The sequence below is a fragment of the Malurus melanocephalus genome, unplaced genomic scaffold (assembly GCF_030028575.1).
Source record: "Malurus melanocephalus ecotype Western Australia unplaced genomic scaffold, MMel_1.1 scaffold_659, whole genome shotgun sequence".
Taxonomy (NCBI): Eukaryota; Metazoa; Chordata; class Aves; order Passeriformes; family Maluridae; genus Malurus; species Malurus melanocephalus.
In genome coordinates, this window is record NW_026623891.1 from 35,463 (window position 1) to 62,500 (window position 27,038).

General features: G+C 47.0%; 2 protein-coding genes across 2 annotated transcripts in view; both read right to left on the reverse strand.

Annotated features, from left to right (window-relative positions):
• Nucleotides 1-4,663: 4,663 nt before the first annotated feature.
• On the reverse strand, nucleotides 4,664-15,803 carry AKAP5 (A-kinase anchoring protein 5). The gene is made up of 2 exons (XM_057383792.1): nucleotides 13,397-15,803; nucleotides 4,664-12,163 (listed from the first exon to the last, which is right to left on the reverse strand). The coding sequence occupies exon 2, from the start codon at nucleotides 11,521-11,523 to the stop codon at nucleotides 8,875-8,877; it is 2,649 nt and encodes an 882-aa protein (XP_057239775.1). The 5' UTR covers nucleotides 11,524-12,163; nucleotides 13,397-15,803; the 3' UTR covers nucleotides 4,664-8,874.
• Nucleotides 15,804-16,254: 451 nt separating this feature from the next.
• Nucleotides 16,255-27,038, reverse strand: part of MTHFD1 (methylenetetrahydrofolate dehydrogenase, cyclohydrolase and formyltetrahydrofolate synthetase 1) — a 40,711-nt gene continuing 29,927 nt past the window's right edge. The window contains exons 19-28 of the mRNA XM_057383793.1: nucleotides 26,716-26,784; nucleotides 26,069-26,180; nucleotides 25,747-25,886; nucleotides 25,288-25,329; nucleotides 24,153-24,253; nucleotides 23,262-23,439; nucleotides 22,784-22,891; nucleotides 21,457-21,609; nucleotides 17,339-17,447; nucleotides 16,255-17,161 (exon numbers count right to left, since the gene is read on the reverse strand). Of these exons, the coding sequence (XP_057239776.1) occupies nucleotides 17,358-17,447; nucleotides 21,457-21,609; nucleotides 22,784-22,891; nucleotides 23,262-23,439; nucleotides 24,153-24,253; nucleotides 25,288-25,329; nucleotides 25,747-25,886; nucleotides 26,069-26,180; nucleotides 26,716-26,784 (993 nt within the window). The 3' untranslated portion in view covers nucleotides 16,255-17,161; nucleotides 17,339-17,357. The remainder of the gene's footprint in view (nucleotides 17,162-17,338; nucleotides 17,448-21,456; nucleotides 21,610-22,783; nucleotides 22,892-23,261; nucleotides 23,440-24,152; nucleotides 24,254-25,287; nucleotides 25,330-25,746; nucleotides 25,887-26,068; nucleotides 26,181-26,715; nucleotides 26,785-27,038) is intronic.

Sequence of the window (27,038 nt, forward strand, 5' to 3'; positions counted from 1 at the left end):
GTGTTTGCTGGGGTGGCTAGAGCTGTGGAGATGAGCTGTCGAGGGCTGAATATCTGCTATTCAGGCAATAGATAAGCACCTCGGATCGTCAAATAGGTGCCTAACTTGCCTGAAGTGATTGGTGTTGAAAGTCAAAGGGCTCTTGATGTCTCTGCAGAGGGAGAAGGGCGGTGGTAATGGAGCTCAGTATCGGGGACAGCAGCAGGGACAGCAAGCAGCAGTGCCCAAGGCATCTCTAGGACACGCTGCTCATCCTCAGGTGCGTGGGCAGGACTGTTTCATTCGCTTCTTGCCTGTTAGAAAGGGAGCTTTTATAAAAGCTGAGATCTCGGGTAGAAGAGCCCAGTGTTTCTCATCTGCATGTTCTGCGTGAGTGCTGCAGGACTGACTCCATGGCCCTGACTGAGAACACGACAGCAAACCCAAAATTACACCTGAACCARGGCTGTGTTCATGTGCGTGTCCCTTGTATCCTTGAAAAGATCCAACCATAAGTGATCGCCTTCTGTGATCCTCACACCCCCTTCTGGGCTGTACTTTGGTTAACCTTTGTGGGACTGAACATCTGTGACATCAAACATCTGCCAAAGGCTTTTTTTTTGCACCATTTGCAATACAAGAAATGCCTTTTCAGCAGTTTTCTGCTGCAAGTGTTAAAGCACTGTTATAATTAAAGCAGCAGGAAAAGCTGGAGACAGAAGCCATCAGCTCSGAGTCATGTTAACATAAAAACATCATTCTCTCCTAGTCTTGTGAATAGAAAATAATTTTACAGGGCAGTTACATTTGCTAAGCAAGGGCAGCAGCTGCTCCTGGATAAATCATAAGAAGTTTTATTACTGCATGTGGAAGACACTCGAATTACTGAGTGCTTAACCTTTATGCCGGTGCATGCTTGGAAATCTGCCTGACTTGCACAGCTGGGCTTGGCAAATACTCATTTCTTGTTGGGGTTTGATTTTCTTTTAATAAAAACCTAAAAAACGTTGTCACAGCCTGCAGAATAATTAWACTGGTGATTCCTTCCAGATATCTKCGACTGGTTAATGGRTGCACATGGGTTTAGGCAGAGAAAGCCCCAGGGTGGGAATACTTCAAGGCTGGAWGTCCCAAAGCTCCAGGGGATCCTTGGAGATTTTCCTTGTGAAGGGGTGCCATCATCAGGGATACTGAGCTGAGGAACCACAGTCATTGAAGTGCCTTGTCGTGGGCTCTGCAGCTCATGTTTTATTAAAGATGAGAAGATTGGGGCTCAGACCCCCCCTGCCAAAGCCCCTGAGCATGAGCAGACTCCTCAGCCTGCTCAAGTGAAGCTCTGAAATGCCAGTTAAATGTAGTGGTGGCTGCCATCATGCATCGGGGTGCTGGCCCCACAATGCTGGCTGTGAGGTATCTGCTTCAATCACCAGAGCAGGAGAAACAATTTCAAGATAAATAATTTGAAATATTTTGAAATACTTTTTGTGTTCTGAGGCTGAAAAAGCCAGGTCCAACAGGGTCTGTGTTTCTCAGGCTTCTTAGGGTGCAGTAAAGTGTGTGGAGAAAAGTGTATTTGTGCCCCCTTGCAGTGTGGGGTCTGGTTATTTTACTGAGAAATTTGCTTTTCCCCACCTGCCCTGATGGCTGGAGGTGCTGTTTGGTAGCATTTGAACAGTGAAAGCATTGGGTTGGATTTTTCCCAAATTGCCAGTGTCAGAGAAACAAGACTTTGGCGCCTCTTACCTTCCAAGGTAACACACCCCCTCTCAGTGCTCACCTACAAATGCTCAGATTTTACCTCTTCCACTTCGAATTTTGGGTCATCTAGGGGAGATTGACTCTGGCACTCCCCTGCTGGCTCTCTGGAGGTGATACTGATGGCCAGGCCGTGTTTACACCACCTCCACACAGGATAAAAACCCCTTCAGCTCCTTTTACCTGCTGCAGAGACTGGCTAAAACAAACATMTCTTGCCATCCAGCTACAGCAGTCCTTGGGCAGGCTCCTCACTTTCTCACTGTCTCTAAAATGTGCAGAGTCTGGCAGAGGCAGTGTGCAGGGGCTGTGGAAGGACTGACAGTGCCCCTCACCAAAGGGGTTTGGGACATTTGTGCACATTGAGAAGGTTGAACAGGGAAATGAAAATTGCTGTTGGGATGCAAACCTGATGCAGTGAGCATTGCAGTTAAAACTAAGGCCAYGAAATGCTGCAATCATGACATTTCATTTCTCTGGTGTAATGTTGATATTGAATAGTTTCCTGGTATTTTGGAGGCAGAAAGTATTTATCCTGTGTARGTGAACTGCAGTGAAAAGAGACCTCAGCGTGTGCAATTCAGCCTCATTGAATGGGACCATGGGCTATCAGTGGCCACACTGAAAGGTTTCTTGTGAAATCAGCCAACCAGGTCGTGCCATACCACTGCCATGATCTCCTGATTCCCTGTTTAATAAAACTCAGTCTTTTCTTTTCCCCTCTTGTCCAGGATTGCCATAAAAGACTGCAACAGAGTGGGCTTCCCAGCAGTCCAGCACTAGAAAAATATATTCTGAGCAATAAGAAATCATGAGGAAAAATGTAATGAGGGTGGATATGTCCTAAATTACACACCAGTTAAATAATTACAACCAGAGCTGTGTCGAGACCGAGCTCCCCTGAGATGCAATCGCAGCATCTAAGTGATTTGCATGTTTCATTAAGAAAAAGTAATGACAGAACTTCAAAAGCGGCCTACGAGAGGAAAAGTTTCCACCGACTATTCCCAACCAGAGGCTGCACCCTCGGAACAAAGGCACGGCGAGGCTCTCAGCCTTCTCTGCTACCCGGAGTTCCACTCGAGTGGAGATGGCTGGGGGAAGCTTTGCGGGGCTGGGAATACCTCCCGGGTGCACAGGGCAGCGTTTAGTCCGTGTGAATCCTCCTGTTACTGCCACGAACGGTGCCAGAAAACACCGCGTAAAGCCCTCTGTCCCTCCTGGCCATCGCTGGCATTTGCAAGCCAGCGGTTTTAGGATGTAAAGCCACCTACAGGCACCAGGGCAGGGAAACCAGGGCGGCGAGGCACCGGGGGGTGATGGATGTAGGGGAAGAACCTCGTGGCAGGCAGACAGCAGTGTCAGCCATCRAAACAGGGAGCCAGCGGTGGGCGGGCAGCCTCGCCCAGCTCCGGCCGAAGCTCCGGCAGCGGAGGCTGCTGCTCCGCGCGTCCCCTTTGCCCGCAGCCATCCCGGGACGGACCCGCTCGGGCAGCGGTCACCTCCGCCACCCGCAGCACCGCCGGAGCCAGCAGGGCGGGTCCCCAGCCTGTCATTAGGGCCGAGCATCCCCCATCGGGCTGTTTTCGTGCCTGGCTTCCTCAGGGCGCTAATGATCGGTGTGCAGGGTGCGCGTTCCTGTTGTGCCTGTCGCACTGGCCAGCCGGGCCCCCAGCCCTCTCCTCCTGCCCGCGGGCTGCCGCACGCACCTCGGGGAGCCTCGGCCTTCCCCGCCTTGCTCCAGCTGCGAAATGGGATGCAAATGCAGTCTCAGGCTGTCTGGGCTGCGCCGGAGCCCGACGCCTTCGTGCGGCGCAGTCTGGGAGCTCTGGCAGGCGGGGGCTGCCGGCAGCAGCGGGGATGCGCCGCTCGCCCTTCCCGGGGGATGCTCTGGAGCTCGGCAGGAGCCGCAGAATTTGCGCTTCCCACCCACCGCCACCTCAGCGGGGCCCKGACACACGCGGCCTCGTGTCTTCATTAAAATGGCAAATGGTGAGAGCGAGTGTGACACGATGGCATCCCTCTCCAGACTGAAACTGTCTCTCAGGGACAACTGCAAAGCGATGCTCCGTGCACCGGAAAGGACCTGGCGCTGGAAAAGCACCTCCTGACCCTGCTAGAGCGCCCATCTTGGTGGGGGGATGGCACCTTTGCCAGATCAAAGAGCTTTGGAAGGCAGATCTCTGCGAGGTCTAACTTCAGGGCTGACAGGGTGACTGCCAGCTCGAGCTGCAGATGACACTTTCATCTTAGCAATCTGAATTGCAAAACGTGTTTCCTTACCATCTTCYTCCCTTTTGTATCCAGCATGTTTGTCAGTTTTTATATAACAAAACCTACTTTAAAATGCTGGGTTTGGGTATTTTTGCTGAAACCCACTTTTTASCTATATGGACTTTAACCCCACAGCAGAAAAATCCCATCATTTGGCACAGAACTGCATTTTTCACAATTCTCTGCACAAAAATGGACATGTTAAAGCTGTGCCTCCTAAAAAAAACGTTAGCCTATATTGTAGCCTAAATAACTGTGTAAGAAATAACATCCTCTGATTAGTTGTGTTTTTTTAAAGTCACATTTAATGTTAAGATTCTGTCTRTTTGCAAATGAAAAGTATATCATTATTTTAATACTACCCAACAAGAGCTGACAAGAACCATTTCCCTGGGAGATAGAACTGCAGAGGTAAAATCATATTAAAGCAATTATTTAAATTCATCTGTTTCCTTGGAGCACTTCATCATTTTGAGTTACTCATGTTGAAAGGTTCTATCTATAAGACAGACAACACTAGGGCTTCAGTGCCCATAACATGTGGGTCTGTCAGAAGGGTCTGGCTTCCATCCATCCATCCATCCATCCATCCATCCATCCATCCATCCATCCATCCATCCATCCATCCATCCATCCATCCATCCATCCACCCACCCATCCGAAGTGCAAACCAAGATTCACATATATTTCATTAATTTACTCTATTTCTTACATACATTTGTGGAAAAAAACCCCCACAAAAACAACAACAAAACCCCCCCACAACCGCATCTTCACTTTTATACATGACACATATGAGAATGTCCATCATTTATGCAGGGATTGCACCTTGGGCTCAAACACCAAACACTTCCTGGCTGCTGTAGAGTCAGTCCTTCGATGCCTACAGAGCTGCTGTGATCTTCAGCAGCTGGAGATCCAGCCCTGTGCATTTCTAATCCATTTTTGGTGTCCCAGGGCAGGAAAGAAAATGCAATATTTGCTTGTGCCATCATTGTCTACTGGCGATTTCCACAAGGAACTTTTCAATGGATACACTTGTTTTCTGCTGGGCTCAGTGTTGACACAACAGAAAAGCTTTTTATCCTCCTGAAAGCCTTTCTGGGAATGAGTTATACTATTTAAACACCCTTTTCTTTGCTGCTAATATAAAAAAGCTGTGGGAGATGAAAATACTCAAAACGACACAGCAAAGCAGGGATAGGGAAGTTGTTGGACTTAGAGCTGAATTGTCCCCACTGAGGAGAGCGCTGGAAAAATCTGGGACAAAAGCAGCAGCACAACCTGTGGGGTCAGCAGAAGAACCACTTCCACAAGTCAGAGGGCAGCAAGCAACGAATTTTTGGGYAAGGAGCCAGGCAGTTCAGAAGCAATCTGAATGGGGCTATAAAAATGATTTGATATCAAGAAAAATTTCTTCCCTGAGAGGAATGTCCAGCTTTGGAACAGGCTGCCCAGGACGGTGGTGGGGTCACCATCCCKGGAGGGATTTAAAAGATGTGTAGATGTGGCTCCTGGGGACATGGTTTAGTGGCCTTGGCAGTGCTGGGTGATCCTAAAGGTCTATTCCAACCTAAACAATCCCATGATTTTATGATAATTTCAGATTCTCTTAGCTGTCGGTGAGGGAGATGGTTCTAAAGCCAGGCCACCCTTTGGTGCTCTGGCACAAACACACAGCCACATCCTCACAGGTTTCCTGGCCCCGGCACTCCTTCACAATAGTAGATTTATCATKCCTTCTCTGAAAGAATAAATGTTTTATTAATGTTCTACTCTCTAATCATAAGGAAGGAGTAGAGAGTCTTAATTAAGTCATTAGCAGCTGATATGAGCCTATATTTTGTTCTGTAAACCTGAAAGAATAAATAGTATTAATACTATTAATAATGTATAACTTYTTTCCCCTGTATTTTCTGTATGTTTTAAAGTGTCTCAAGAAATTACATGAAAGATGTTATTAGAAAAAAGAAAAAAAAATTAATTAGGGTGTGGAGCCCATTTGAGCTGTCACAGAAAGTGCTGAAGCACCAAACATACTGCTCCCCCTCCCAAAATGCCAGCCCCATCCTGAACCCTGTCCAGCACCAAACTGTGCACCTGGAAACAGCAATCCCAAGCCTTGGGAGCAGGAAGCACGAGCCAGCAGCTCACAGAGAAACCACACCACCTGCATGGAATCAGAGCTSTGCCATTCCACGGGCAGTGGGGTTTGACCCCGTCAGTCTGTGAAGCCTCAGATATTTTCCTCTGGTGCCATGGGGCAGCTAATAGGATATTTAACCATGGGWCAACAGGATGGCTTTTTTTAGCTGCCAGAGATTTGTGATCCATCCCAAATTCCTTACAGCAGTCCCTGGGCAGCCAGGGTGGAAGTGATTGACCAGCAACCGAAAGGAAATGTCATAGAAAGGGCAGAGGAGRAGCAAACCTCCAAAGAATTGGGGTCTGCCACCAACATTAAGATTTCTCTCTGCTCACTGTATGACTGCCTGAAAAAGCTGGACACAATGGAGCACCACTGTGAGTTAATCCTTTCACATGTAAAATCTCTCCATAGCTGCCCACTCAATCACAAGGCAAGAAAACAACAGGTACATTCAGCTTTAATGAAATAATCATCAGTTCTATGTACAGCTGTAACAGAGGAAAAAACAGCTACAAGAGAGGATGCAAACCCAACCCCCTGACACGGAGCAAGGCAGGGMAGGGCTGGACTAAGCATTTCTGCCATTCTCCTCCTCTTTTGAAGACGTGTTTTGCCTAAAAGGCAATACTGAAATAACAYGAAATCCTCCCCAAAACAGCTTAGCAGGCTGACAGAAGATGACAGCCTGGCTCCGTGGGATAATTTCGTGTTTATTAACTAAAGCTTGGACATCCTCCTCTGTGGCTGACTCCAGTGGGGTCCCACAGCAATGCTGCAGCCCTTTGCTCAGCACCAGCCTGCCACAGTGCCCAGTGAAATCCCATAAGCAACCCCAGCCTCAGGATGGCTCTTCCTGGGGTGCTGTGGCAGCTCCAAAGGTACATCTAAAGTCTTTAAAATTCCCTTTCAAAACTATGGCAAAATACCTGGAAGGACCAGTATGAAGTACAAAGCCATTAAACTGTACACACTGAATTATCAGCAGCTGATAACTTAATCAACAAATTCACAGGAAAAGAAATGACACTTTTTTTTTCTTTACCATCCTCTGGTTTTTTTTTCTCAAGTTTTACTGCACAGAAATGAGCGCTGTCTCTTGCTGCTCTCAGTCCTCTCGTGACAACGGAGATGTTTTGTCMAGGTTTAAAACGTGGCTGTGCACCAGGTACGAGGGACAGGTACAGCCCTTGTATTTTAGCAGGAATCCAAATCCCTCGCCGGGAAGGGAAATCTCAGCGCACCGCCCATGGTCAGTGAGCAATTGCCAAGCGCGGCTGCTATTTCTGTAGCGGCTGAGGAACACGCAGGAGAATTTTCTCAGAGGAGCACRCTGCCTTGCCCACAGATGGACACAAATCCCAGCCACGCAGATGCAATCCCATTTTATTAAAAGGCCCCTTTCTCCTGGAGAGCCGGTGCAAAACCCCTCGGAGCAGGGCAGGTGGGATTTGCCAGCAATAGGCTTGTCCAGGCGTTTTCCAGCCATGTCCTCAGGCCCTCATGTCTGGATTTTTTCCCTTGAGGACTTTGGTGAGATTGCTCCAGCGTTTCCCTGCGTGTTTCAGAGCGAGCTGCATGGCGTGCCAGAGGCTGGTGGCAGCGAGCCGGGCGTAATGCGCGATTCCCAAGGGATTCCTGGGCTGGGGGAAGGCAGGAGGGCTGTGCGGATAGCGGGGAGCGCTGCGGGACAGCCTGCCGCCAGCACTCAGACCAAATCAAAGCGATCCCAGCGCCGGCAGCACATTGCAGCTTCCCCAAGTATGCTGACTGCTAACACGCATGCAGCTCACTGCTATTTATATCGCATGCCATGTATAAAAAAATATGCTACATCTGAGGAGAGCTTCASCACGACACCGGGACGGGGACGGAGGAAGGCGAGGGAGGAGAGGAGCTGTCTGCAGCAGGGCTGCTCCCGCCCGGCCCACGCCCGKGATGCCGCAGGCGATTCTGCCCGCTGAGTTTAATGGTGCGAGAAAGGCACCCCCAGCAAACGCAGCGCCGTCTCTCTCTCTCGGCATTCGCGCAGCTCGGGGTCAGCAAGGCGAGGCTGATGCTGAGCTTTAACATGTCTGGAGAGGCGCAGACTGTTGGTGGCGGGGGGAGAAGCCGAGTGAAGGGGGAGCGCTCGCTGGGAGCCGCCGGCTTGATGCGACAGCAGAGACTCCTGACGCCCGTGCTGGGCGAGGGCCCGATGACAGCGCTGAGCAYCAGCCTGGCACGGGTGTTTTCATGTTAGCATTGCAGACACTTCACTCTCCCTCATCTGCAATCAAACCCCAGCAAGCAAAGCTCCAGCAGTTCCAACGCGCCCCAAATCCAGACCCGCAGCAGGTCGGGCGCTCGCTGCCTCTCAGGACCTTTCTCCAAGCKCTTGGTATGTACAGATCTACCGCATCAACAGCGGCAAACCGGGCATGGGTGACGGCAGAAACGCGGTCTTGACATAAATATGCCAAAAAGTGGAAATACAGTCACTGTAACACCTTAATTTTTCCGCAGCTGTGGTCAGTGGCRCTGTCTGAAGCCCCAGGGCTGYGCTCAGCAGGGTSTGCCCACRCCCCAGGATCCGATTCACATGGACACACAACTGAACGGGCATGCAGAATTGACTACACCGCGGCCCCGGGAGCTCTCCCAGTTCTCCGCACACCCYGCAGGCCAAACGGAGCTTTAAATCACTCCCTCTGCTCTTCCTCTCAGGGCCAAGGCTGCCATCACAGAAAGCTGTTGTGTTTGTTCTGTTCCAGGGCCATTTCGTTGACCAGCTGCTCTATGGAGGACTGAATGGCCGCCTTCACAAGGGAAGAGGCRGTTTCTACGAGGAGCAGCTCGTACTGCTCCCCAGTCCTGTGCCCCTGGTCACCCAGACCTTTCTCCTCYGCCTGGGGACCGCCACCAGCCTCGGGGCCCTCTTTTGTACCAACGTCAGCACTCCTGTTCGATTTTTTATTCCCTTTTTGCTTTTTTTGGTGCAAAACTGGGGATGGCTCGTAGGCCTGGTCAGAGTCGGTGTTGTCGGAGTCCTCAGCTTCGGTGATGGTGATGACAATGCTAACGCCGGCAGCCGTGTTTGCTTCTAACACCTGATGGCTGGAGCATTCCTGCACACTCGTGGCATCCTGCACACTCGTGGCATCCTGCACACTCACTGCCTCCTGCACACTTGTGGCTTCCTGCACTCTCACTGTATCCTGCACACTCACTGTATCCTGCACACTCGTGGMATCCTGCACACCCGCTGTATCCTGCATACTCGCTGCCTCTTTCACACTCGCTGCATCTTGCACACTCACTGTATCCTGCACACTCACAGCCTCCTGTACACTCRTGGCATCCTGCACACTCGCTGCCTCTTTCACACTCACTGCATCTTGCACACTTGTGGCATCCTGTACACTCACTGTATCCTGCACACTAACAGCCTCCTGCACATTCGCTGCATCCTTCACACTTGATGCATCCTGCACACTCGTAGCCTCCTGTGCACTCACTGCCTCTTTCACACTCACTGCATCTTTCACACTCACGGCCTCTTTCACACTCACTGCATCCTGCACACTTGCTGCCTCTTGCACACTTGTGGTATCCTGCACATTTGCTGCATCCTGCACACTCACTGTATCCTCCATGCTTGCTCCATCCTGCACACTCGCTGCCTCTTTTACACTCACTGCCTCCTGCACACTCGCTGCATCCTTCACACTCACTGCATCCTGGACACTCTCCTCTTGGAACCTTGCTGTCTCCTGTACACTCACTGCCTCCTGCACACTTGATGTATCCTCCACACTTGATGCATCTTGCACACTCRCTGCTTCTTTTACACTCACTGCCTCCTGCACACTTTTGGCATCCTGCACACTTGCTGCCTCCTGCACAGTTGCTGCATCTTGTACACTCACTGCATCCTTCACACTCACTGCCTCCTGCACACTCATGGTATCCTGCACATTCATTGCATCTTTCACACTCACCGTATCCTGCACACTTGATGCATCCGTCACACTGGCTGCCTCCTGCACACTTGTGGCATCCTGCACATTCACTGCATCTTTCACACTCACTGTATCTTGCACACTTGATGCATCTTGCACACTCACAGCCTCCTGTACACTTATTACCTCTTGCACATTTGCAGACGCCTGCACACTTGTTCCATCCTGCACACTCACTGCATCCTTTACACTTGCTGCCTCTTGCACACTCACTGCATCCTTCACACTCGCTGCATCCTGCACACTTGCTGCCTCTTTCACACTCACTGCATCCTTCACACTCACTGCGTCCTGGACATTTGCTGCCTCTTGCACACTCACTGCATCCTTCACACTCACTGCATCCTGCACTCTTGCTGCATCACCTCCAGATTCCAGCTCACTGAAATCAGTCTCCTCGGCTTTGCTCTCCTCAGGAAGATTTACACTCTCTTCCAACTCATCCCTTTCAGGCGTCTCTTCGCAGGTATTGGGGATTTCCTGCCACAGTGTGATTTCAGGGGTGTCATCGTGCTGATCATTGGAAACAGGCTCTTCAGGAGGACCTTCCCTGCCATCCACATGGTCAGTGGTTTGGGGTAGGCTCCCCTCCTGCAGTTTGTCCTGGGCTGTTTCACCAACAGTCTCTGAATCAGTTATCTCTGTCTGAACCGTGCACTCTGAATGTTCCTCTGCATCAGGTGTGGGCTCTGTCAAGGGCTCACTCTTCCCAACAGAGGTGTCACCTTCCTTTACAGTATCCTGGTCCCCTTTCACTGTATCCTGCTCCTCCTCTGCAGACACTGGGCTGAAGGATTCAGGTTTGTCCTGGGGGGCCAAATCCCCTGGCTCTTCGCTGGCCTTATTCAAAACATCCATCACTTCATTTGCCTGAGCACTGCCCTCTGCCTCCTCCACAGCTTCCGAGGGGCTGGGTTTTTTCTTGCCTCTGGAGAACCTCACGCAGGGCATCTTCACCCCAGAGCTGGCCCGTTTCTTTGGGATGTCTTGTGCACAGCTCTCCTCAGCATCCACCTCCAGCTGTACTTGGGACTCGGAGGGCACCTTCTTTCGTGAGGAGGATTTCTGCCTTCTCCGAGGCCTGGTAAGGTTTTTGATGGCTGCCCAGGCTCCTTTGGAGGATTGTGATGGATCAGAACCTTTTGSCTCCTCTTGGTCAGTGCTGACACATTGGCTTTTCTCCTCTGAGGCTCCTTCACACGCATCCTTCACAGTCAACCCCTTCTTACAGGACTTCTTCCGCTTCTTAAAACAGAGCATGGAGGGTTTTTCTGCTTGTTCCTCTGGTGGGGAACACGTGGCTCCTGTGCTGGGAGTCTCTGCCTCTCTTGGGCTCTCCATTTGAATTTCCTTAGCTGCCTTCACCATATCCTCTTCTCCTTCGTTGGCGCTGTGCTGCCGATTTTCCTGATCAATGCCTCAGACACAAGAACTGCAGAGATGCTCAAAGTGCATTTTTTTCCTCAAATAGATTTCCAAATAAAGTTAGCTGCTTTGTAACGAGCGTGTGTGGCGGTGAGAAGAAGTTCTGCTGGAGCTGTCGCATCCGCTTGATGACTCCCACTTCGCCTTATTACTCACTTTATCACCTCTCCGAGGAATCCCGGGCAGACGTGGAGCTGAACAGGCTTCTCCTTGGCTTTGCTGGCCTCAGCCACTCTCATCTCCAGAAAAACCCGCTTCCAGTCGTGTTTGGTCTAACAGCAACCACTCAATAATGGCCAGTCTGATATACCTTTTTTTTTTTTTTTTTCCCCCAAAGGATGACAAATCAAGCCAAGAGTTAACAATTTTTATTCACCCCACGGACCTTGCACTTTGTGAGCTCTCTGCAGTTCCATATTGCCCAGGGAGCTTGATTGCAGCACCAGTGGAACCAGCGGCTGTTTTCTGCCCCCCAGTGACAAGGTCAGACGCTGCTTTGCCTTGGCTTTGGTTTCTGCTTCAGCTCCCCTTGCGTGTTACATGAAATTTGCTGCAAAGCATGACCCAGGCTTTCATCTCTTATCTGGAACACAATAGATGAGTGATAAGACCCGCAGAGTAATTTTTAAAAAGTGATAAAAAGTTTTTTCTTTCTAAACATTTCATTTTGGGAGGCAGACCAGGGCTGGATGCACTATAGCAATTTCTTTTCACTAATTAGCATAAATATCCAAAGGCAAAATAAGGCCACAAGATGCCAACCCAGTGATGTTCTGGGTAAGAAAATACTATTTTGCTATTTTATGCGCTTAAAAAGGGACTTTTTTTTATATGACTGCCCATATTATGGCGAACACTTATTACACAGGCACACACATATTTTTTTCTCCCATGGTTTGCTAAATCCTTTCCCCACTGCTCCATATGCACTTATAGTTCCARCTAGGGAAATTACACCCTGAGACAGCAGATATTTTTATCTTTAATGCACCATATGACAATATGCAAAAACAGAGAATACAAAAAGGAGGCTTGAGGAATACAAAAGCGAAATCACATGGCAAGAAGGGAGCTTATTTATACTACGTGCATGCCTCCCATGGCAACCTCAATTAACACCGTGTGTGCTCATCAAAGACGTGATGTTGTAAGATGTGTGTCAACCTTAACCCAAAAAAAAAAAAAAAAAAAAAAAAAAARCWCTGCCTCGAAATATCATCAGAACGTTTTGGACKGAACGATGCAAAAAGGTGTTACCACAAACAGACCAACTTCTGCAGGACGGGCTCGGGGGCTCCGGGCAGGGCTGCACACAGCATTCATTTCGTGCTCTGCTTTTCAGGAGCAGGGTGATTAAAAGGGGGTTCCGGGGCACGCTTCCCCCGCAGCACTTGTTAAAAAATTATTATTATTTTAATGAGGCTATTTTAGGGAGAASCCGAGCGGAGCTGTCAGAGCCGTGTGAGCGCATCCCGCAGCAGCCGGTGCCCCGAGCGCATCCCGCAGCCCGGCTCSGCCGCCCCCGCGCCCGCCAAGTTTGGGGGCGTTGGCGGGTGCGCAGCAGGACCCGCCCGGGCACGGGGAGCCCCCGCAGCCGGACCCCTCTCCGAGGCACGGGGGGCTCCGAGAGCAGCCACCGCCGAGACAGCCCCGGGATCCCTCTGCTCCGCTCAGCTCCGCGCGGCTGCGCTGCCGCCGCCGCCTCCGCCGCAGCCGCGCCCCCCGGGCCGGCAGGGAGGGCTCTGTCAGCAGCCCCCCGCCCCCCGCCAGCCCCCGGCCCGCCCCCCAACCCGGCCCGGCCCGGCTCTGCCGGCACCTGCTCGCCGCCTGCTTCCTCCGAAGGGAAAGCATCTCTCCCAGCTCGCCGCTCAGCATCCCTTTCTTCTGGCGGGGGAGCGTCCCGCCCTGCAGCGGGGTAGCACCGCTCTTCCCGCGGGCAGCATCCCTCCTGGAGGGGCAGGAGCCCTCGCCCGCTGCCAGAGCGACCTTCCGTCCCCTCCCAGGCTGTGCACAGGCACGAAAAACACCAAGTTCAGCTCGAGGTGAAGGTGCTCTCCGAAATGGAGCTGTGGGTTRTAGTTTGGATCCCGATGGCAGCAGGAGGCACTGTAAAGGAGCCGGGAGCACACCCCGCAGGGAGGAGGGACCCTGGGGTTTTCATGGGAAAGAAAGGGGATCTCGCTCTTGGCAGCTGTTTTTTGTGTCCCACCTGAAACCTTAACAGCTTTCAGCACTCGCTACTGGGAGTGCTGCAGGAGCTACACCTTTGGAGGGGGATGTAAGGACAGCCAGCTCTTGCCTTTAACCATGCCAAAACCATAGMGAAAATGCCTCTTTCACATGAACCTTTTTTCTCCCCAAAGCAGCGGAGATCTGACTTTAAAAAAAAATCACATCTCCAGCTGCGATGATTGATGGGAGAGCCTCCAGAAAAAAGGAGAACCCAGTGCCGCTGATGAACTACAGGAAACTAGTTGAGATGCCCAAACATCCCYATTCATCTCCACGGGAGCTGCCGCCCACAAAGGTTTTACAGACATTAACTGCTTCACAGCACGTTTGCACATGAGAAACAGGGCAAAGCAGCACTTTGAACTTGCAAGTGGCTTCCAGTGTAGGCCAGGCTTAGAAAAACACATGGCCTCCCCCCTCCCTCGGCTTCTTYATGGGGAAAAAAAAGRTACAAAATGGGTTAGCTGGGTTGAAATGTCAGCTAGAGGGGCAGAAAAAGTGCATCGAGCATCATAAAGAATTGCCTTTTTAAAAGCTCCCCTGGGAGAGGTGTTTGCTCACATTCACTCATGATAATAAACTTAATTTGGAAACAGCTTCTCTCCTGAGGGGGGTAGAGGGTTATAATTATGATCCACTTCTTTATTAAAGCCAAGTGAGCCCCTTCAATGCAAGGAGCTTTTCCCCGTTGCAGTCGGAGGCAAGAGGGAGGGAAGCAGACAGCGAGGATGGCTAACCTGAGCCTGGGGAAGGCGGTGGTGTGATGGAGGCAAGCTGCCATCAATCCCCTTGGGAGCACTTTGTATTATTGCTGGTGCTCCAGGGGCAGATGGGAAGGGAAATAAAAACCATTTAATGGGTCTGTGGCAAGCAAAGGATCAGCTCACAAGTTGGGTAAGCTCAGAAGATCCTGGCCCAGCTGGATCCCATTTTCTTTCTGGGTCCACACTCAACTGCTGGTGACAGTGCAACAAGTCACCCAAGCAACACCTTCTCCTCTTTCTTGTCTCCAGCACCGCTTAAAAACATAAATCTGTGTTATTTCTTATAGGATGTGATGCAGTGCTCTCACAACAGCACAGCTCAGGGAATGGATGGCCGTAACACCAGCTAAGGACACTGAGCCCACAAATAGCCCATAGAGAACAAATTTGTACATAATCAGTTTTTTCTCTAGGCAACAGGAGGAGAAGACAACCATCCAGTACTTTGTTAGAAGAAATTAAGTGTCCTCCGTGTCCTATTTGATAGGGCAAGACCTAGCTGGCACCCTTAGCYGCAAAGGAGAGTGTTAAAAAAATAACCTATTTATCTATCCATCCTGCAAGAGAAGAGAGGTTGGAAGTGCAGGTTARAAAACATTCCCCATTAATCTCTGGAGATGCTCGGGGCTATTTTTCAGCCCCTGTGCTTTGTTGTTGTGTAGCAAACCCTTCAACAGCTCGTGCCTGATCCGGTGCTGTGCCTCACTGCGGGAGGGGGACTAGCAACCTCTTGAACCATCTCTCTCAAGCACATGGCTATGATCTCATGCTAAACTAAAAAGGAGGCTAATCTTAGCATAAATTTGCACTTATCCCATCTTTCATAAGCATAAAATGAAGGTGGAACACAGAGCACTCTCAGGAAAGCARTGTAGCAGGGAAGATTAAATGTAGGAACTGACAGCAGACTTGGCAGCATCCGCTCTGGGAACCTGCTTCCAGGGGAGGCTGGGCMCAGGAGCTGCAGGTGAAGAGGCACCTTCAGCCAGACAGGGGGGTTGGGCAGCAGTGGGGGAACCCCTCCTGACCCCCTGCAAGAGAACTGAGCCTGCCCTCCTGGCTGCCAGGAAATCCTTGGCTGGATAATATAACATCAAAAGGAACATTTTATCAGACTGTGAATGCATCTCAAGCGCTCCCATTTAAAGTGTTCTCTCTTGCTTGTGTCACAACCAGGTAACTTTTATATAATTATTCTCCCCTCCTGAATAACTGAGGAGATATGGATCTCTTTCATCTCTTTCTCTCCATATATATATATACATATATATATATGTATAAATTCACACACAGTATCTGTGTACTACAGATGCTCCCCTACGTTGGTGTACACCTACGTCCTGCTCCTCCCAGCTCTCACCAAATTCAGAATGTTTCCAGATTCAGTTCTGATACAAGCAGATGGGCCTCACGAATCTTAATTCAGATATTCTGCAGTCAGCTGCAAGGATATCAAATTCACAGAATAATTCAGGTAGTTTATTTCCTATACATGACATGCATCATCTAGGGAAGGAAACCAGATTAAAACACACACACCCTGGTGCATTGCAGGCTACTTATTACTGCAATAATCACTCCTACTTGTCAATACAAGGATTGCTGTTGTGTGCAGTTAATCASAAAAATAAATTCTAATTCAGTAATCTCAGTGCACACATTAAAACCCAAAAAGCACTTGAAGTATTTGCCAGTTTATTTGTATTAGTTAAAAAAATTGGCAGCAACATGATTCATCATGTTACAAAATGAGTTTTGGCCTGCTGACAAAACATGCTACAAGTCACTTGATCATTATTTGCGTTGTCTGTATTGACCAGAAAGGTACCTTCRGTGTAACTGCACTTATGGTTGAGCAGAAAATGGTTCAAAGGACACATATGATAGAAGCCACAGATACAGGCCAGAGACCCAGYTCTTCCAGATCTGATATCCAGAGGTTTCATTCCACTGACAGTAGAATACAGTAGTCACTGCTGGGCTTGGGCTATCTGATGCCTGCTCAGGTGCCTGCAGGAATAATTCACAGCAGAAACCAGGGTAAGCACTTCTGGAGAGCGTTGGGAAGTGAAGGGATTCCTCCTCGTTCCTTTGAAACAACACTGGTGCAGTGTCAGGGCACTGCAGGTTCTCCCAAAGTGGAACAGAGAATTCCGTGCGGCAAACGGGAAACTGCAGCCAACAAGACTTTCAAAGATATAATATATGCTGCAAAACCCCRATGGTTAAGACAATTAAGTCCCAAGACTGTTTCAAGCAGCTCCAGCTTTAGGATTTTTAATTATTAAAATCATGTCATTGAATCAAAAGAGGTCATTAAACCCAAGCTTCTGTATTCTGCTGCAGCTACARTTATGAAGCGGGAGGTCTGTAGAGGAAGTAGGCTTTATAGGCTCAGTGTCAACTAGCTTGGAACACAGCAGTTTAAAAATTATTACAGATTAAAAGTTAGTGGTTGATTGTTCAGCACTCCTCCTTCCAGTCGCTTCTTGCACTACATTCTCACTCATATCTTGTTCTGACTTTAAAAAAAAAGATCAGAGCACAGTTCCATTTACATGACTCATCAGGTGTTCTTCTGGGAGCTAAAAACAAAAATAAAATTTAATTACTAKTATATAGTACTGCAGGCAACTTTCAGGCTGAATTACAATCAAACGTCATTTGGAAACACAYGGCATAATATGGGGATTGGTTTAACTTCATTATCTCAAGATGAGAAATAAAGCTCAAATATTGAAAGACTTCAAGAAGGCACCTACCTTTGGTTAACCATTCCTTTCAGAAGAGCCCATTTACTCCTCCTGACACTGGGTCCAGGTCTATATCATAGAAGCAGGGTCTTGTAGGAAGTCCTGGCATGGTGCTCATCTGGACAAGAGAGGGAATGTTAAAATGGCAGCAGCAGCATTTTGTGCACAAGATCCAACACCTGTTGGAAGACTTAGAGGGCAACATCTCCTCCAAACAGGCCAGAGGAGGATGGTCATGGACCATTTTGAAGCATCCTRTGAGAACCAGAAACTCTTGTCTCTGTAGACAGATAAGAGGTTTTTGCTTCTTATGATGAGGATTAAGTTTGGTTTCTGCAGCTGCAAGTGACTGAGCCCAACATTTGGCAAAGTACTTGGCTATCCTGTTGGCCAGTTCACTGCTGGAGGAGTGTTCATGGACTTCGCTGTGATRAGACAATTAATTCTGGCACTTTTCTGGGTACTACAGTGAGGACACAAATTTTAATACAACTTTGCCAACTGTAAAGTCTCAGTTGATTACAATTCTTTGAGAATCTAGAACCAGACGTGTTAAATAATTAGGAATCATTACTGTTCAGAAGACAGTTTAAATAGTCTGGGGTTGTTTTGCTTTTTTCCAAACTGGGATAAAGCTTAAACAGAGATGAAGAGGCCAATTCTTCTGACCTGGAACGTTGTCAGAAGGGTTGTGCAGGGGCAGAAGCGAAGCTCACAAAGCAGCTGCCAGCACTACAGCCTCAGGCCAGACCTCTCCACTTGTCCCACTGCCGAGTGCCCAGCTTCAGGGATGCAGAACACAAGGCTGGCAGCAACTACACTTGGCCTGATTTCTTCTTGCAGCTGACAGCATTTCCCCTCTTCTAACTCAGCATTTAGCCCAGCAGCACACACAGACTGAACACGGAGGCTCTACAAAGGTGGACAACTTGTGACCATGTTTGGTAGCTGGTGTCAGTGGCCATTAAGTGCTTTTATAAAAAGGAGAACTTGAAAGGTCTCATTTTCTATCTGCATCACCCAGCCTCAGCTTTCACAGTCAGTATTGTTATGCCTGTCTCCATTAGATTAAAGATCTCTTTGGCAACCTGGTATTTTCTCCCTGAGCAAGTTATTTTGCACGCTAATCAAATTACCTCCCCATCTTCCTTTTGATAATAAGCTAGGCAGCAAGGAGGCAAAGCTCTGTTGGTGAGGCCTTTTCTGCAGCTCTCAAAACTGTTCAGGGAGCTTTTGGAGTCCCAACCCATTTTCCTGAGCCACTTACAAGYGCTAACACCAGTCCCACATGTACTGTACCACTGCAAGCGTTTCATGGCTTATGCAGAAGTAAAAATCATTTAAAGTCTCCTCTTTTTAATGAATTCCAGGGCTGCACCAGCTTTCYGTGAAAGCCACTGCCTTCCCAGACAAGAGAACAAGGGGGCCACAGAGAGGATCCCCACTMCTTGTCTTTGTGCTCAGCTGAGTGAATATTCTGCTCTCAAGAAGGTTGTAAGAGGTTCAAAGTGCCCAGAGGGGTTTTCCTGTTCTCAGTTCCCAGTCCCTAGTCATGAAGARCAAGAAATTTCCTATTTATTTATGTACCGCTGAAGAATCATGGAGCTTTGCAGATCTCCACCTCCAGATTCAGAGGGCCACAGCAGGAGCTGAGAGAGTGACATTCAATAGAGTGGGAGGTGCTGAAAATGTGACTGACTTCGCCATTTCTTGCACTTTCYATTTTGAAATAAACAGTCGATTTTTCCTCCTTTTTTTCCCTCCTTTCCTATCCATAGGGCAGCCCACAGTGGTTACTCTGTATCTGTTGCTTAAAGGTAGTCTGCCAAAACCCCACATTTCCAWGCAGTGCAGAATAATTTCCATCCARGCTACTAATTTTCTGTACAAATGTCTACAATGCTTCATGCACTCCGTTATTTTCAGAGCTGAAGGAATGAACTTTTTCTCTTTATCCTCCTCCCCTTTAATACCACATGTGCTCAAAAAGAACACAGGGCAATCCACACTATTTACTTACAAGAAAAACTAAGCCCACATGGGTATAATCAAACCCCTTGCAAGATTTCAAATAAAACTAATACCAACTAAACATATATTATTTGTTGCTCTTGTGGATCTTTCAAAATAAATGCCATTTAGGATCTAAAAAGCCAGAGCTGAATAAAAGAATTGTTTTCAATTCAGCAGCTGCATCAGAAAAGAATGCAAGTGATTTATTTCACTTTAAATCTAGATAAAATTTGAAATTATATTTCCTTTAAAATCTCAGAGTATTTCATTGGAGTACAACAGTTTCAATTTTGAGCCAGAAAGGAAAAATCCAAAACTCAGAAGCTGAGAAAAAAAATAAAATGCGACAWGCCTTTGTGATTAACTTCAGATAACAAGAATAGGCACACATCAGTGATTAATTTCACCTCACATTTATCCTAAAAGCTTCTGCAGAGAGCTACATATTTGTTGCATTTTCAGCTCACAGTTCAATGGCTGCTGCCAAAAATTTATTCTGAGGCTAACACATCCCCTGCTGAATGGGTTTAAAATAGTGATCTGATTCAAAATGCCCCAGATTGCTTCTCGAAAGGACATCCATTCCCTGGATTTTAGACACCACAGAAGAGTGATCATGTCCCAACCAGAAGACTTATTGTTAACTCTGGCAGAATTAACACCATGATTCACTGCAYGGCCAAAAAAACATTAGGAAACTGCTAAGGGAGCAGAAAGGAAAAATCCAACTCCATAGAAACTGAAGACATCAGAAAAAAGTGCCAAAATGTTAGTTTTAATGTCTGTAAACATTCTCCCTTGTGTAGCTCATTAATGCAGTGTACCCTTTCCTTCTCCTATGCTTRTGAAATAAATAATAAAATAAATCATTGTTTGGACTAAATCTTGGCTAGCAAAAAATGCCATTTATAACAGGAACAGGCATGCTATCTTTCATTCTACCCCAAAACACATATTAGTCTTTAGAACATGGATGAGGAGCCAGACTTTAATCAGGATGTGGTTACCTTATTTATGCTGGGTAATCTGGAAACCTTAACTACCTTTTTAAAAAAAAAAGAATTAAAAGAAAAAGGCAGCCAATATTTGGCTCTAGCTCCCATTTGAAGGAAGAGAGGATCCATCTCTTAAATCAGCAAATTTCATCAACTGAGTCATGCACCCCTAATGCTTTTTAAACTTCATTGTAACAAACCTGTTGCCATGAGGACTTCAGAAAAAGGTTCAGGCCTAATAAACAAGAAAATGACAGAGCTGCTTGCTCCAACCTCCTCATGCCCTAAGGTAATCTAACTAGTTACTYAACATTTGCCCAGGAGAGATTCCTCAGGTAAGATTTCCAGTGGATCCTTTCATCCTAGCATTCTTTCCACGGATGCAACCTGAATGTGAGTTCATTTTGCAGATAGCTCCTCTTTCTGCCAGGCAATTCATATCAAAGCTGTTCCAAGATCCTGTTTCCATTGTTGCTACTCTCTCCCCTCTCAGCTGACATTATGCCAATCACGTCAAAGAACAGAAACTAGAAACTCAAGGGCACAGTGGAATGAGTTGTTKGAATTGTTGCAGGCTGAACAGCAAACAGATGGCCAGCAAAACCATGAGAAGCAAARAGGAGGGGAGCCTGATAAATGATTGATAGCACAGGTCAGCTTTGCTTTGGAGGCCTCCCCTCCAAAGGCATCTGCTCTGYAAGCTTAGGAGGGGTTGCCCTGCTCTACCCTGATCCACAGGTGCACACAGAGGTCACCTGCCATGTGCTTTCATCAGGAATGCAAAGGTACAGCAGCAACCAGGTGGGCCAAGGATTTCTCCCTCTACCAGACCGCTGTTCCTAGAATTCACTGACTACAGAGCTCACCCTTTTCTCAAATTCTAGGAAAAGAGAGATGTGGGACTTGAGGGTTATAGCAGGGGCTTGCTGATTATTCAAATGTCAGATGTCTGTTTCAGCCTCCCTCTTCCCCCTGAAAAAACTCCCATTAAGGCATCTGACACACCAGACGGGTAAAACACCAACTGCAACAAGGACCCTTCTCATTTAAGATACTCAATAGCAAGTGATTCCTGGAATGCACATGAAGCTTTTTCCTCACCCCACAGCTATCACATACCGTTCCTACCAGTGGATACAAGAACCCAGCTCCRACACTGGCCCGAATGTCTCGGATTGGCAGAACAAAACCTGTAGGGGCTCCTTTTTGTTCAGGGTCATGAGACAACGACAAGTGAGTTTTAGCCATGCAGATTGGCAGGTTTCCAAATCCCTGGGAAAAGAGAAAGAAAAGGAATGACATAAGTGGAAAAAACAGTAATTTTTCCAGTACAAAAATGTAATTGCTCTATTGTGCCTTTCTCTGCAGACATCAGACATTTTATTCCCCAGCAACTGCTTCATCCACAGCCTGTCAGATCCATTGATCATTCTGCATCCCATTCTTTCTCTCTCAAACTCTCTCCCCACTGCACATTAAGTACTAAAGAATTTCCATGTCCCTCAGCACATCCAGCTGAAGAAAAAATTAATGGTATGGAAGTGCTGGATGTACAACCTTGATAAAACAACTTACTTTCTACTCTCTTCCCAAAATATTGAAAAGCACAGAGTTAGAAGTTTTGTTCAGATGAGGTCAGTTAATTAGAAATGTTTGATCAGTGCAGTTACAGGTTGTGAGGAAGTGGCAGTTCTATGCCTCTTGGATTTTGATGAACTTTTAAAGGAATATATAAGAAGCACAAAAGTGAGAAGCAATACGTCAGCAGTAAATGGACTACAAAAGCAAAATTGGTTACAGCACCCTGCAACCAATGAATTGCCAGTCCTCACGATGCTTTTCTCTTCAAAGACCTTCACACACCTTCAATAATGCAGAAGCAGGTAAATTCACAGAAATGTCATGCTAGAGAAGAGGAAAAACAACACAGCAACCAGAAAACACCCAACTCAACAACGAGCTGGCAGGTTCAAAACTTAGAAGACTTTCCACAAGTCTTGTGTAACCTGTGGAACTCTTTCCCCAACATAATTGGGACTGACAAAAGTCCACATGGATTCAAAAACTCATTAGTGGAAGTTGATCTCAGTGGAACAAGATGAAACAATAATCAGAGACAATTTAAAACCATCATAACAACTTGCAATTCTCTAATTCTCTAAATGCTGAAAGACTGGAGAGTATAGTAAAGATCACTGAACCCTTAGCACTTCTCTCCCCAACACTATCACAGATGGGTACTGGGTGGTCCTGGGCCAGATGAGTGAGTTTTGTCTCCAGAGTCAGTTTCTCCTTTCTTCCTCTGCCTTAGCAGCATTTAATGAGTCCTGGACAAGAACACGATTTGACTGAGGATTCCCTTTACACACACGTTGAACACCACTTACTCAATCTGATAATTTTGAATGAAAAGCACCACTGCTTCCAGGTAACATGGAAAACTCACCTGCTTAGTGTACAGGGCAACTTTCTCCTGTGCTTCTGGAAGTAGTTCAATGTCTCTTGCTCCATAGACCTGCTGGGCAATAAGCCTGATCTTATCTACAACAGGCAGCTGGAAAAACAGAACAGGCAGGCAAGTCAGTGTGGGCAAAGTACAAGGAGCTGCAGCATCACAGCAGTTTCACATCCCCCCCACATGTTGTGAAGTGTCCATCTGTAGACATAAGATTACATTCCACTTGCTGTAGAACAAAATGTAATTTGAGGGTCTTCAAAATATTCAATATTTCAGTGGGTAGGCAAAACAGTAAGAATGAGTAACTGGGTCTTCAAGACTGATGGAATAAATGTTACAATTCAAACAATTTCTCCTTAATTTCTCTCAGGCAGCCTTTTAAAAAGCCCTCAGCAATTTAATCTAGTGAAACCAACTGACTTCCACCTTTTCAACAAWCCATCTCTCTAATAGTGCAAGTTCCTACCTCCACATTATAGAGGAACCTGAAGTTGCTGGGAGCCTGGGATGCTCTCTGAACAGCTCGGGCCAGGGCCAGGGCTCCTTTGCCTCCCTCTGCCCAGTGAGTGCACTCCACAGCATCGAATGCTCCTGCCTCCTTTGCATGTTGTACTACAAGGGCCAGCTCAGCCTTTGTGTCTGTCCTGCAAGGAGAAAGTTTGCATGTTTGTACCAGAATGCACACACAGTAAATTAACTGTTTGCTCTTGGCAAGATCYAAAACCTGTCCAAAGAAATCGTATCTACAAGGAAGCTGCTCAGGGATTATCCACCATAGCCCCCTCCTTGCCTGGYTTTAACAACAGCTAAAAGTGGTTCTGCTGCATAAAAGGACCACACAGTGGTTGTTTCCTGGGCAGTACAACATGCAGAGCCCAATTCATGCATTTTCCAATAATGCAAAACTCTGGCCTTCCAGTATGAGAGGTGAGCCTATGGGAGAGCTGGAGAGAAACTTCTTACAAGAGCATGTAGTGACATGAAAAAGGGGAATCGGTAGGTTTAGACTGGATACTAGGAAAAAAAATCCTTTACTGTGAGGGTGCTGAGGCACTGGAATAGGTTGCCCAGAGGCTGAAAGTGCTCCTCAAAGTGTTCACAGTCAGGTTGGATGGGGCTCTGAGCAACTTGGTCTAGTGAAAGGTGCTGCTGCCCATGACAGCAGGGTGGAACTCGGTGATCTTTAAGGTTCTTCCCAACCCAGACCATTCCCAGACCATAGAATCATTTCATGATTCTATGAAAATGTTGTCAACAACACATCAACCGTATTGAAAACAGGAGTTTGTGTTAAACAAAGGCATGAAGTGCCACAGTGTTACACCCCTGCATCACCTCCCCATCCCAGCTCACTTACTTGAAAGCATTGACAGCCACTACCACTGGGACACCAAACATTCGTGCATTTTGGATTTGTTTGTTTAAGTTGCTGCAGCCTTTTGCCACCAGCTGAAGATTCTGTAGATAAGACAGGAAGCAGGAAGCATATTTTATCAGGGGTGGTGAAACTTTTACTCCAAACCCACTAAATCCACAAGCCAATGGTAAAAATGTCAAAATGGGGAWGAAACCACAAAGGCAAATGCCCCATGCTTTCTGAACATTCCAGACTACTGCATGCACTTGGAGAATATAGGAAATAGAGTGACTACTTCTAATGATCCCTGCTTTCAGCTCCCAAGTCAAGGTAAGAGAAACCATTTTTTACCACTTTTTGTTATTCTTAAAAAGCTAATACCTATTCTCATTAACTCCCCACAGCAAAGCCTCAGTTTCCTCTCTGACACTTTTCTCTTTATGTATTAAATATCACCAGCAGTGAATTTCATTACATCCGTTTGAAGTCTGTGGCAACAGCTTTCAGTTTACATATATTTACATTCTGCTGCATCAGAGACTATTCCTGGAAATTCAGACATTTCATCCCTTCCTATGCAAAGGATAATGTATACAGAAGCTCCACGAGTGAAARAGCTGCAGCAATGTAAAGAGAATCATCAATTATCCAAGTGTACTCAACCATTCACGGCACAAAGATGAAAGTGAGACTTTAGATCACCTTCCTCTCTTGCTTGCAAACAAGGTGGGATAAAAACAAAAACTGCTGCAAAGATGACAATAATTAGAGAGGCACTCTGAATATTTTCAGAGGCAATATTTCAGCCAAAGCAATTACTCCATACTGAGGGGGCTGGGGAAACAGTAGATACTATCATGAAGAATTAAGCACACTGACAACTGGGTGAGTTAAGGAGAAAAAAAAAAGACTCTGAATATTGTCTAGGTCAAGAACAACAAATGTTTCGAAGTGCAGAGCCAAAGTAACATMACTAAAAAACCCTAGAACAATCCAGAACATTACAGCTTGTATGAAGAAGCCTCTCAATGGCAGCTAAGGAAGTGACACCCTAGCAATCCAGGCACGCACTGCATGACACCACCGTGCCATGACCACAGTTAGCTGAGCCACTGTCACAGCATTTTAGGATTACCTCTTCTACGTATTCCTTTGGCAAAGGTACCCCAGCAGTSACCTGAAGAAAAAAGGAAAAAAAATGGAGCCCCGTAAGACTTTTATCCATGACAGCAATCTGTGCTTGATTCTTATTAAATGGTCATCAACAGACAGCATTCTTGTATTCTCCTTATTAGCATTCTTGCTAATCCTTTTTATTTGTAAGAAAAATATAAAAGGAAGAATAAGACTGCCTGATAAAGCACATGACTGACTCTGGGACTATCACAAGTGGCCCAGCATGTAGGCACTTCCGCAGGGCAACAGAACAAGCAGGTACAGACTTGTACCATACTGCAATGAAGCTGGTGACAAACAGGGAAATATCAATTCCTTTTACAGCTGTGAATTTCAAGATGATTTCAAGATGATCAAACCCTAGGGGGTTCTAAGTGACTGGATCAGAACAACACTGAAAACTTCCCCCAGTACTTACTGCAGGTCCTCCCCCATGCATCTTCAGAGCTCGGACTGTAGCAACCAACACCACCACATGAGGCCGGAGACCAGAATAGCGGCACTTAATATTGAAGAATTTCTCCATGCCTATGTCTGCACCAAATCCTGCTTCAGTAACTAGAGTAGGAAATAAAAAGAAGTTTGTGAAAAAATTCTGGGTGGAGAAATAATACTTTGATTATATAAATCAGAAATTTCTTCCACAAAAAAAGGCCCCAAAAYAGTCAGGATAAAAAAAGGCAGATCCCTCCCTCCAAAACAAAAAGCAAACAAAAATACCCTGCGCTCCACACACTTACCAACAAAACCGTCTTTACCCACAAGCTTCAGTGCTATTTTGTCTGCCAACACAGAGGAATTCCCATGTGCAATATTGGCAAAAGGTCCAGCATGAACAAACACTGGTGTTCCCTAAAAAAGGGAGGATGTGGGAGAGAGAAAGAGAAAATCAGAAAGTGCAATTTTGCAAATAGTCAGCATTTCAGAAGCTAAGTACTGTGGTATCTGAAGGTAAAGAAAAATACTTTTAGAAGACAGATCTTAAAGCTTTTTGATCAGACATTTGTTATCAGTAATAAGGACTACAGGGCAAACAGGATTATTATAATCTCCACAAGTGGAGGTATTAATCCGCTTAGGAAAAGGATGGCTAAATCCCAGCAACTCTTTGTCATTCTCCTACATCCACACCATTTAAATTCCCAAAACACTTCTTGACATTAAAGACAACAGAACAAAGACATAGCAAAGTTAAGTGCATTTCCTCAGGGTCATCCCACATGCCAATGGCAGACCTAGAAGGAAGCCAGCCCTCTCCCCTAGGCAGGAAACCACAGCAAACCTCCAACTCTAAGCTGAGTAGACCCAACAGTGATTGTGATGAATGAACTAAACCAGTTGCTCTAAGTGCCTTCTCAGAGCCAARAAGCAAAACATCTGTGCTCACCTCTAGTGTCTGCATGAGGTTTGGTTTAACAGCATCTTTCATCAAGACAGCCAGAGCTCCAGTCACACCCTAAAAGAAAAAAGACAATCAGTTCCCAGAAGTACCAAGACCCTGAGATGGTTCCTATGCAGTGTCAAGGCTCTGGTTTTGTCCTGATGGGCTTTTTGGTACTAGCACAAGAAGTTGCTCTACAAAGAATTAACTCTAGTCAGGGCAAGGCAGAARAATGACCTTTACATTCCTGTAAGAGGATCTCTGATTTCTGGTGGGAACAGCCTCTTGGCTGYGACCTCGCTGGGCCATCACTTTGTAGCAAAGGCATA